Source organism: Citrus sinensis, chromosome 9, assembly GCF_022201045.2.
Source record: "Citrus sinensis cultivar Valencia sweet orange chromosome 9, DVS_A1.0, whole genome shotgun sequence".
Taxonomy (NCBI): Eukaryota; Viridiplantae; Streptophyta; class Magnoliopsida; order Sapindales; family Rutaceae; genus Citrus; species Citrus sinensis.
The window spans coordinates 3424652-3435154 of NC_068564.1; the positions used below are offsets into that span (position 1 = coordinate 3424652).

At 36.7% G+C, this 10503-nt stretch overlaps 2 protein-coding genes across 4 annotated transcripts; both read left to right on the plus strand.

The window, feature by feature from the left end:
• Positions 1 to 185: 185 nt before the first annotated feature.
• Positions 186 to 4522, plus strand: LOC102623598 (protein YLS7). Of its 2 annotated transcripts, none has more exons than XM_006490190.4 (4): positions 186 to 575; positions 864 to 1622; positions 2348 to 2622; positions 3481 to 4522. In XM_006490190.4, exons 2-4 carry the CDS (start codon positions 1106 to 1108, stop codon positions 4288 to 4290), a joined length of 1602 nt encoding a protein of 533 aa, XP_006490253.2. In that variant the 5' UTR covers positions 186 to 575; positions 864 to 1105; the 3' UTR covers positions 4291 to 4522. The 2 variants fall into 2 exon arrangements, with proteins under 2 accessions (XP_006490253.2, XP_052289832.1); XM_052433872.1 differs by lacking the exon at positions 186 to 575 and adding an exon at positions 621 to 757.
• An 840-nt stretch (positions 4523 to 5362) lies between these two features.
• LOC102623115 (65-kDa microtubule-associated protein 3) lies at positions 5363 to 10312 on the plus strand. Of its 2 annotated transcripts, none has more exons than XM_006490188.4 (12): positions 5363 to 5764; positions 5962 to 6049; positions 6163 to 6369; positions 6910 to 7161; positions 7269 to 7478; positions 7590 to 7745; positions 7869 to 8028; positions 8117 to 8268; positions 8361 to 8522; positions 8645 to 8719; positions 8836 to 9124; positions 9584 to 10312. In XM_006490188.4, exons 2-12 carry the CDS (start codon positions 5981 to 5983, stop codon positions 10048 to 10050), a joined length of 2199 nt encoding a protein of 732 aa, XP_006490251.2. In that variant the 5' UTR covers positions 5363 to 5764; positions 5962 to 5980; the 3' UTR covers positions 10051 to 10312. The 2 variants fall into 2 exon arrangements, with proteins under 2 accessions (XP_006490251.2, XP_052289036.1); XM_052433076.1 differs by having other exon boundaries at positions 5363 to 5671; positions 5959 to 6049.
• Positions 10313 to 10503: the final 191 nt, after the last annotated feature.

Genomic DNA, 10503 nt, shown 5'->3' on the forward strand with positions numbered 1-10503 from the left:
TATATTTTTTACAACACGTTATAAAAAAATTACCAAAATAAAAAAAAAAAAAGTGGATGGAGTCGAGACTCAGACACGCAACCAATTAGAGTGGTTATTAGTTGAGCATTAATTGTCGTGTTTCTAAGACAAGAAAACCGATTACAGACGCATTGTAATAAATCAGGGGCATTCCGGTAATCTCAGACACACTCCTTCTCTCTCCCACACCACACACACTTACTCTGGCCGTCTCTTTCCTTTGTCTCTGAGGATTAAAAGGCCAAATCCTTGTTACAGTCTCCGATAATCGAAAAATCTCGCCTGTGTAAATCCTAAATATATCGAAAATATTTATTTAACAAAACTTCCCTCGCCAATTCGCCAATCCCTAACGCCATTAGTCTTATCTAATTTAAATTTATCTCGCGATCCGAGATCCATCCCCCTTCCTTGTATATCACGCATTGTTGTCGCCACTCGCCAATTTCGCGGCGCAAGCTTAGACTCTCTCCGTTGACCGAAATCGTAATTCAATTTCACACCGAGCGAACTCGAAACTGAACAAATTTGAAGATTCTGGAAGCTTCATCTCGGTATCTAACTTTACCTTCATATTTTTTCTTCTTTTTCCCTGTTATTCAATGTTCCTGGATAACAATGTTCCTATTTTTCGATTATGAAAACTCAAGTTAATTTTTTTAAAATTTTTGTATAAAAGGCAATTGAAAAAATTTCCGTAAATACTCCTCTTTTGCCGCGTCGTTAGTGTGAATGAGTAACTCTTTTGTTTCCCAAAATTGTAATCTTTTTAATGTCCGTAAATTACTGCTAAATTTGTTTATTGCACGTGATACTTATTATTATTATTATTATTTTCTTAGGTTTATTGAAGGAGATTGAACAACCTGATCTTAAGTCCAGATAAGGCAACATTGAATTTCTCACTGGAGATGCAATTTTGAAGATAATTTCAAGATTGAAGCTCTGCAGATTAGTGGTTTTGTCCAAATCCTGGAAGAAATTTTGCCGTTTTAGAGATCAATATTTTGTGATTTTCAGTTTTAGCAAGATATTCTGATATAAGGATGTTTGATTGGTTGTGGTAGATAGTTAACACCAAGCTATGACTTTAGCACATTCGCCCAGGGGGCCTTCTCCGATGGCTGCTTTTCCCCGATCACTTTCGTCCATCCTAGTTTCAGTAGGAGGACTGGCCATGTTCTTGGTTTTTGCTTCTCTACTTTTAGTTTCAAGCCCAATTGGTTCTACAGTTCGTGTATACTTTACCGGTTTTGATAAAAAGTTAGATTTTCCTATCTCTCCTAATAATCGGAGTTTCATTGATAACGATGTTTTACCATTGGAGTCCAGTTTAAAAGATGCCGAGAAGTCAAATAGCTCTTCGGTTGATTTGTCATTTGGTTCAAGAAAAGAAGAGGAGGCCAGAAATGGTAGCGTTGCCTTCAGTTATGCAAAAGATGTTGAAATTGGGAAAGAAGGTCATCTGGGATCATCAGAAAACTCTGGCAGCATATATATAGGATCGAACAATACCAATAACTTAGCAAAATTGGCAATGCCTGCTTTACCTTCTCCACCTCCCTCCAACAATAACACCCAGATTGATTTTGTTGCATCAGGTATATCTATTGAACTTATTGTGATAATCTTACTTGTTTTTAGGATATGATTATTGTTCCAGTTGTGTTTGGATTTGCTTCAATTTTGGAAACTTTCTTTTCTGACAACTTGTATATGAGGATATTGATTCATTATGTTTACCTCTTTAGTAAAGTCTCAAATATGGTAACTTGCCATAACACTTATTATATGTAACAACAATGTACTTCTCAAGTGACTAACGAGCACAGTTTTATCATTGCCTTTATATGGGTACAAAATTCTTCCAGTAGAGAGCCAAAAGAGGGAAAAGTTTCCTTGAGATGCTGCATCTGCCTACCATTTTTGTGGCTTATCATCAGCCAAATATGGTTTAGGAGTGTGTAACTAGCTGAAAGAATGTTCTGCATTTATTGATGATGCAACTTGCTAAGCTGTATAAGATTAGCCTTGATGGTATACTGATGGAAATAAATTAAGTGACTATAACATGCTAAGTAAATAATACATACTGATGGAAATAAATTAAGTGACTATAACATGCTAAGTAAATAATACAGTTAGAAATTGAAAAGCATTATTAAGATATGGATGCAGTTGATCAGTCACTAATATATCATTTCTGAAGTAGAAGCAGAATTCATAATTTTGCATACTTATAAATTTCTTTTTAACGTCTAATTCCGATCCTCCATACTCATTTTCTAGAGTCTCTAATCTGTAACTTGATTATGTTTTTTTGCAGGTTGTGATCTATACCACGGAAGTTGGTTTTATGATTCTTCAGGACCAGTGTACACCAACAACACATGTCCTGTCATAACACAGATGCAGAACTGCCAAGGAAATGGAAGACCCGACAAGGAATATGAGAATTGGCGGTGGAGGCCTGCTGAATGCGACCTCCCTCGATTTGATGGTAAGAAATTTCTGGAGTTGATGAGGGGGAAGACACTAGCTTTCATTGGGGACTCAGTTGCTCGAAATCAGATGGAATCAATGTTGTGCCTTCTCTGGCAGGTATCTAAAATTCTCACTGTGTTATTACTTTGTGTGCAAAATTTTACCCCAAATCTACTCGCATCTACTTATATATTACAATGTGGTAGATGAAGCTATGTTCTTATATTTTTAGTTACTTCACTGGAGGTTTTTTTTTGCATTAATGCTTAGCGGACGGATTTATAGCCTTGATGGTATTCGCTCTGTATATACTCTCTTTTTTTATTTATTTTTTCCTTTGGTGTTTTTACTTAACAAACTCTAAAACTCAACAATTACATAGAGAGCTGAAATTATCAAACAATTTTTTTCCCTGATGATTGTATGCACCTTGACTTATAGACAACTGGTAGTCATCTACGGCAGCAATTCAGATATTAAAGTTCATTCTCCCATCCACTCACCTATCTCTGGCCCGATAAGATAAACGCTAATTATAGTTTGGGTGGATGGCATATAGGCTTGCAAGTCTCATGTTAGAGTCTTAGACCTATCTCCACTGCCTAGTTGAAACCTGAAATTCGGTGCGGTTAATTTAACTGGTCAAAAAATATGCAATTAGTCTATAATGTTGCGAGAACCTATGTCTTTTGTATTTGTTATCAAATCTCACGTCTTATTACTTTTTTGGGCCTGGAAAATATATAGTGGAAAAATTTTCTCTCTTATTTTCTTCACCTTTTCATATTCCAGGCTGACAAGAGTTTGCCTACCATGTTAGTTTTAGGTCGCTGTGGTTAATTGTAATTCCTATTGGGATGTGGCGTGATTTTCATTGAAAAGGAAGTGTTCTCTTTGCTTCTCTATTACTCATTATGTTAATTTGGTATCAAGTTCCTTCAGAAAAAGTAAATAAAGATCATTGGAAAATTTCAGGTAGAAGTACCAAAAAACCGAGGGAACCGAAGAATGCAACGATGGTACTTCAAGTCAACGTCTGTTACGATTGTTCGGATATGGTCATCTTGGCTTGTAAAAAAAATTAATGAACCATTTGATTTTACTCCAGCGGGTGTTGACAAGCTCCATCTTGATGCGCCAGATGAGAACTTCATGGAATTCGTACCGACTTTTGACGTGATTGTTCTTTCTTCGGGCCACTGGTTTGCCAAGCAGTCAGTCTATATCTTGAACAATGAGATTGTGGGAGGACAGTTATGGTGGCCAGACAAGTCTCGGCCCATGAAGGTTAACAACGTCGATGCATTTGGAATCTCTGTTGAAACAATTATGACTGCTATTGCTACACATCCAAATTACACAGGTCTGACCATTGTGCGTTCCTATTCGCCCGATCATTATGAGGGTGGCACATGGAATACAGGTGGTTCGTGCACAGGAAAGGAAAAGCCTCTTGCAGTTGGTGAGTTAGTGAAAAATGGATTTACAGAAGTAATGCATGAAAAGCAAGTGGCAGGTTTCAACAATGCAATCAAGAAGGCAACGAATAAATCAAAGTTGAGGTTGATGGATATCACTGAAGCCTTTGGGTACCGCCATGATGGGCATCCAGGCCCTTATCGAAATCCTGACCCAAACAAGATCACAAAACGCGGCCCAGATGGAAGGCCTCCACCACAAGATTGCTTACACTGGTGCATGCCGGGACCAGTTGATACCTGGAATGAACTTGTGCTTGAGATCATAAGGAGAGAGTTCGAAGGCAACCAAAGTTCTTTATCATGAGATTGATGTGTATTGGTTGGAAAATGTCCATTTCATGTGAAGGGTAAGTTGAGTTTATGATTAGCCTGACATGACACGAGCTTATTCTTTTTGTTTATTCAGTATACAGTTTGATAGGAACAGAAAATTTGTAGAGAAAATGTCTGTTGTAAGAGATTGGGGGTGGTGGGTATCAGCAGCTAGTAGCTGTAATTCTAGACACTTTCAATATAAAGTAAAATCTACTACTGAATTTCAATGCCTTTTTGAAAGAAATGATCTGTTGTTTTCCATCTACTTGTACAGTTGTACCAAGTTCTGCTGCTAAATAACCAGCCCCAGGTGACTTATTTCCAAGTAGTGGGTGAAAACTTATATTTTGGAGGAATTAAAATGTTCTATTTTCAATTCAATTATCCACCGAATATAATTGTAATACAAGTAAAGAAGAGATATCAGAGCAGGAAAATTCAAAACAGCTCTATTCTATATGCATTTTTAAATAATTATAAAATCCTATTTATCTATTTCTAATATTTTGTAGAAGGGTTAATGTCTATTATTGGAAAGATGAGAGATTGATGCACTTTGACAAATTAATGGATAAAGTCCTGTTAAACAAATTAAAAATTTTTGAATTACTTTGAAATATGAGGAAACAATAAGTAAAATTTTAAAAATCAATATTCGAACACCAACATCCCATCACCTTTGAACATAACGCTTCTTACGAAATTTCATTTCCATCAAACGGCCGATGATAGTTTGTTTTTTGTTTGTACAATTTGCGAAACTTCCTATCAGACGTACGATAAAGACATAAAAGCGCGTCCATGCAGCACAAGAATAAAAGAAAAGGTCCCCAATGGCCATAAGTGTGACGTGTTTAATTTTTGATTGGTAGAGTCAAATGTACCCATACACCCAGTAGTACTTGATAGAAACCCCCTCCTCTTTATCCTAATTAATTAATCCCGGATTTATAGACCGTCCGTACCGTACATAAATGAAAATGAACGGCCAGATCGAAGCACAAGCATAGAAACAAACACACAGGATCTGAGACCTTGCCCCTGAGGAATTTGAAATTGAAGCCCCATATTGGTCCCAGGCGAATCAAATCTCCGCCACCATTTAAAAACACATCCTTAACAAGCGCTGTTTAACGGTCATATTTCCCCAAACGGCTACCTTTCTCTCTCCCCCTTAACTTCTTTTGCATCAAAAAAATTCAAACCTCATTTCTCGCACAGTTCATTACAAAACTCATTTTCCGGGAAAAAGGAAAATAATTTTCAGGAAAACAAACACACAAAAACAAAATCCCACTTCTGCTAAGGGAACAAAAAAAAAAAGAGAAGATAATTTGAAAGCAAAATCGCTCAGGCAATTCTCTTTTCTTCAGATTTATCTTCAGATCTCCATTTCCACTCTCTCTTTCTTCCTCTTGTTATCTCAATCCCCCGTTTGGCTGGCGAGAAAGTGCAGAAAAGAAGTAAGCTTATAGTTTTTTTTTTTTTAATTAAGCTTATAGTTAATTAAAGTGATGAATAAGTAATCACGAATACGACGAAAAGAAGATAAATTTGAACAAATATTTACTAGTTAGGTTTTCAGGAATTTAGGATTTTTTTTCTAAAAAAAATTATTATTATTTTTTAATGTGCCTTACTAAGATAATTGTTATTACAGTTCAGAATAGTTCAACAACATGGCTAATCATAACGATCCGCTGCTGCAAGTGGAGACTACATGCGGATCACTTCTTTATGAACTTCAGGTTACTTATTTACTCACGAACCCTTGGACAAAAAGTGCCTTAAATCTTCCTTTTTGGGATAATCTTTTCATTTTTTTTTTTAAACTGATAATTTGGTTTCCTGTGATGATCAGATAATTTGGGATGAAGTTGGGGAGACAGACACTGACAGGGATAAAATGTTGCTCGAGCTTGAACAAGAGTGCCTTGAAGTATACAGAAGAAAGGTGGATCAAGCCAATCGATGTCGAGCACAGCTGAGGCAGGCAATTGCTGACTCTGAAGCCGATCTTGCTGCTATCTGCTCTGCTATGGGGGAGCGACCAGTGCATATTAGGCAGGTTAGAATTTAATTATATCTCATCTAGATTGGATCATTTTGCAAATAATAATGGGGAGTCAAGTCAATTGTTGAGTTTTTATTTACATAAATTGGTCATATTTTGATAACCATATCTGGGAGTTCAAGTTAATATCTGTGCAAGTTGTGAAAGCATTATGTAAACTAGGAAATGATATTCTCAATGCCAACCATTGTTGGTTTGATTGGAGATCGAAAATGTGAGAATGAATATTTTGGCTGGATTTTATTTGAATAAATGGCAAACCACGGTATTATGTTTGTGTTAAGTTTTCAAAAGTTAGGTTAAATTAACTTGGAAAGCAATTTGGGAGAAGAAATTGTAAAGGTAGCAAAGACCTGCGAAATCTAAAAGTTTGATTTCAATTTGTAAGCAGTGAAGTTATTGCTTGGATATTTAGATAAGTTTCTAGTCCCCTTTTCACTATTTTGGTTTTCTGAAAATACATTTGTCTGAAGTTTAGCATGTTTAGTACCTACTTGAAACTCTTTGCTTATGGTCTATGGCCTGTACTTTCAGTCTGATCAAACTGCAGAAAGCTTGAAGGAAGAGCTCAGGAGAATTCTTCCACAAGTGGAGGAAATGCGGAAAAGGAAATCCGACCGAAAAAAACAATTTGTAGATGTATTAGAGCAAATAGAGATGATCAAAAGTGAGATCCTTGGGTCAACAGTATATATTTCTTCTAAAACAGTCGTGGATGATGCAGATTTGTCTTTGAGAAAGCTTGAAGAATTTCACAGAGAGCTCCATGAACTTCAGAAAGAGAAGGTTGAAACGACTTTCTCTTCTGTTTTATTTGTGCTCTTATGTGATTAAACATCAGGTGTCATCTTTCTACGATTTTGAACTTAGTGATCTTCATTCTTTCTATGCAGAGCAATAGGCTGAAGCAGGTTCAGGACCACCTAAACACTTTGAGTTCTCTTTGCTCAGTGCTTGGAATTGATTTCAAGCACACAGTTAGTGATATTCATCCTAGCTTCTGCGAGAATGAAGGATCAATGAGTATAAGTAATGATGCAATAGAACGGTTGACTATAGCAATACACAAGCTGCGGGAGGTTAAGATACAGAGAATGCAAAAGGTAAATAGCAGTTTTAATTATCTATCCATAAGATGATGGTAATTTTATTCTGATGAGTCCTTAAATTCTCTACTTTCTCTTTGAGCATAATGAAACTTTGGGCCATGGCAGCTCCAAGATCTTGCAACTACTATGTTAGAGCTATGGAATTTGATGGATACTCCTGTGGAAGAGCAGCAAGCATTTCAGAGTGTTACCTGTAATATAGCTGCTTCTGAACATGAAATAACTGAACCCAACACTCTCTCTGTGGACTTCATTAGTTATGTAAGTCATTAGCATATGAAAACTGGTTACTCTAAGCTTTTCTCAGGTCTTTTGGTTTGTGTAATTTTAAAGTCAGCATGCATTTGCTTTTGGGTGTGCTAAAGTAGTAAATACATTTTTCAGGTAGAGACAGAAGTGTCTCGGTTGGAAGAATTGAAGACAAGCAAAATGAAAGAGCTTGTTCTGAAGAAGAGGTTAGAGCTAGAGGAGATCTGCAGAAATACACATATGGTTCCAGAAAATGATCATTCTATCGAATATGCTATTGAAGCCATCGAGTCTGGTATCTGCTGCGCTTATATATACTTCATTAGTGAACTTACTTTTATCTCAAATGATCACTGAATATTTGTCTATTTCTATGACCGCAGGAGCCATGGACACAGCTAATGTGCTTGAACAGATTGAACTTCAAATAGCTAAGGTTAAAGAGGAAGCTTTTAGCAGGAAAGAAATACTCGAAAGGGTTGAGAAATGGTTGGGAGCATGTGAAGAGGAGTGCTGGCTTGAAGAATATAACAGGGTTGGCAGTTAGAACCATCTCTTTATATTTATATTTTCTTAAATAATATCTTAATTTCTTTGCTTAATTTTTCACCTGTGGTGGTTATGCAGGACGATAACCGATACAATGCTGGAAAAGGTGCCCATCTAACTCTCAAGCGTGCTGAGAAAGCTCGTTCACTGGTGAATAAACTTCCGGGGATGGTAGAAGCATTGGCTTCAAAAACCATTGCATGGGAAAAAGAGAGAGGCGTTGAGTTCTTATATGATGGTGTAAGTACTTTTCTTCTATTTTTGTTGGGAATTAGATCCCTGACTGGTTCCAATTTTGTCCTTGTATAAATGTTTGGTTACTTCTCCAAAATCATCTGAACTCTTTCCTTTGCACTTTTCAGGTTCGTCTACTTTCTATGCTTGAAGAGTACACGATACTACGGCAAGAGAAAGAGCAAGAACGCCGTAGGCAGCGAGTATGAATCTTTTCACTCATTCTATACCTAATACCGTGTTTATTTTTCCAATTACCATGGTGCTTTTCTTTGTTGATATTTTGCAAATTATGATCTGTTTACAATTGTCTTTTTAGGACCAGAAGAAACTTCAAGGTCAACTTATAGCGGAGCAAGAAGCTCTTTATGGGTCAAAACCAAGCCCTTCAAAAACCCAGAGTGTGAAGAAAGCCCCTAGAGTTTCAACAGGAAGTGTAAGTCATAGAAGACTTTCTGTAGGAGGAGCAATGCTTCAGACTCCGAAACCTGAATTACCTACCACAAAAGCTACTCCACATCCACGAACTGTCAAGAAAATTGACCGTATACTCCAAAATGACCATACAAATATCCGTATGGATGATGGTTTTGCAGCTTTATCAGCTGGTAATTTCTTGGAACATCACTTCTAAAATTTTTATAAATATTACAGGCACTTACCTTATACCTCGTACAAACTTGGCAAATGCTTTATCTCTAATTCTATTTCTCTGAAAGAACTATCATATCAGCTTATTGAAGCACACATTTTATGCTTCTATATTTTATAGTAGTAACTAGAAAAAAAAGCAGATCTCACTAGCCTTTAGTTTAAAAGAAAAAAAATAAAAAATGAAAAAAACTCAGGTGGTATTGATCTTGGCAAAATACTGCTCAAACATCTTTAGTGTAGGGCATTCCTAGAGATCCCTTCCAGGTTTCATGAATCTTGTATGATTCACTGATAAGTAATTTTCAAAATCGGCTGATAACTGATGGCCTAAGAAATAAATTGGTTTCAGCCTTTTTGATCTTCCTGTTCTTTGGATCCCATTATTTTTCTCATTTCTGTCCACTGTTTTGCAGGTAGGAGAGGTTTGGACATTGCTGGTTTCCCGATAAAAAAACACTCCTTAGGTGCTTGTGAACCACAGTCACCAATGATACGGAAACCCTTTTCTCCCATCTCTTCCACTGCATCATCAAAATCTAATATCATTAATTGGTTGGAAGATTTGAATTCACATGGAGAGACAACAATGCAGAAAGCAGCTCCACCTATTGAGTCATTTACTACTCCTTCAAAGACAAATACTCTCGTGGATGAAGAGAACAGGACTCCGAAGGCAATGCCAATTCCAGTTCCCTCAACACCTTCAACAGTGTCGGTGCCAATGCAGACAGCTATCACTCCCGCACATGCATCTGCTCCAATCCCTTATGGCACTACTCAAGTTGAGGAAACTGCGGAAGAGATTGAGTACTCATTCGAGGAAAGAAGGGCAGGTTTCGTGCTACCGAAAACTCACGTAAAGCCATTGATACAAGTTTGATTGTTTCAGTTTCTTTAGGTCAACTTGAATCAATTGTTGGTTACTGCAGGGCTGAACCCATATATGATTTTATTTCTCTTGCATCTTGAGTCTGGAATAAGTCAATCATAATTGGCTTTTTCCGGTTTGTGAACATTGTCTACAAGCTCTGAACGTGGACCAAGTTGTTGACTGCTTGATGTGAAATTTTTTCTCTTAAATGTGCTTTAGGGAATCAAAGGTTTCTTCCACTGTATTCAATTCAGATGATGACTTTCATGCATTATTAGGAGTGTTTTTGACGTCCTAAATTTTCATTTAACAAATGATTATAGGACCGGACAATTTTAGATTCAGAGTCTCAATCTAAGCCGTAGTTTGAGTTTTTATTTTTTAATTTAAAAGAAAAAGGATCTCTGATTTCATTCAACAACACTATTGACCAAAATAAAATATACACAAGATGACTTGTAA

What these genes read in the sequence shown, in the direction of transcription:
- LOC102623115 (XM_006490188.4), top strand. Translation starts at nt 5,981, where the DNA reads ATGGCTAATCATAACGATCCGCTGCTGCAAGTGGAGACTACATGCGGA. An exon ending in AGATACAGAGAATGCAAAAG is followed by an intron (nt 7,479 to 7,589) that starts GTAAATAGCAGT and finishes GGGCCATGGCAG; the next exon opens with CTCCAAGATCTTGCAACTAC. An exon ending in CTGTGGACTTCATTAGTTAT is followed by an intron (nt 7,746 to 7,868) that starts GTAAGTCATTAG and finishes TACATTTTTCAG; the next exon opens with GTAGAGACAGAAGTGTCTCG.
- LOC102623598 (XM_006490190.4), top strand. Translation starts at nt 1,106, where the DNA reads ATGACTTTAGCACATTCGCCCAGGGGGCCTTCTCCGATGGCTGCTTTT. An exon ending in GATTGATTTTGTTGCATCAG is followed by an intron (nt 1,623 to 2,347) that starts GTATATCTATTG and finishes GTTTTTTTGCAG; the next exon opens with GTTGTGATCTATACCACGGA. An exon ending in TGTTGTGCCTTCTCTGGCAG is followed by an intron (nt 2,623 to 3,480) that starts GTATCTAAAATT and finishes GGAAAATTTCAG; the next exon opens with GTAGAAGTACCAAAAAACCG.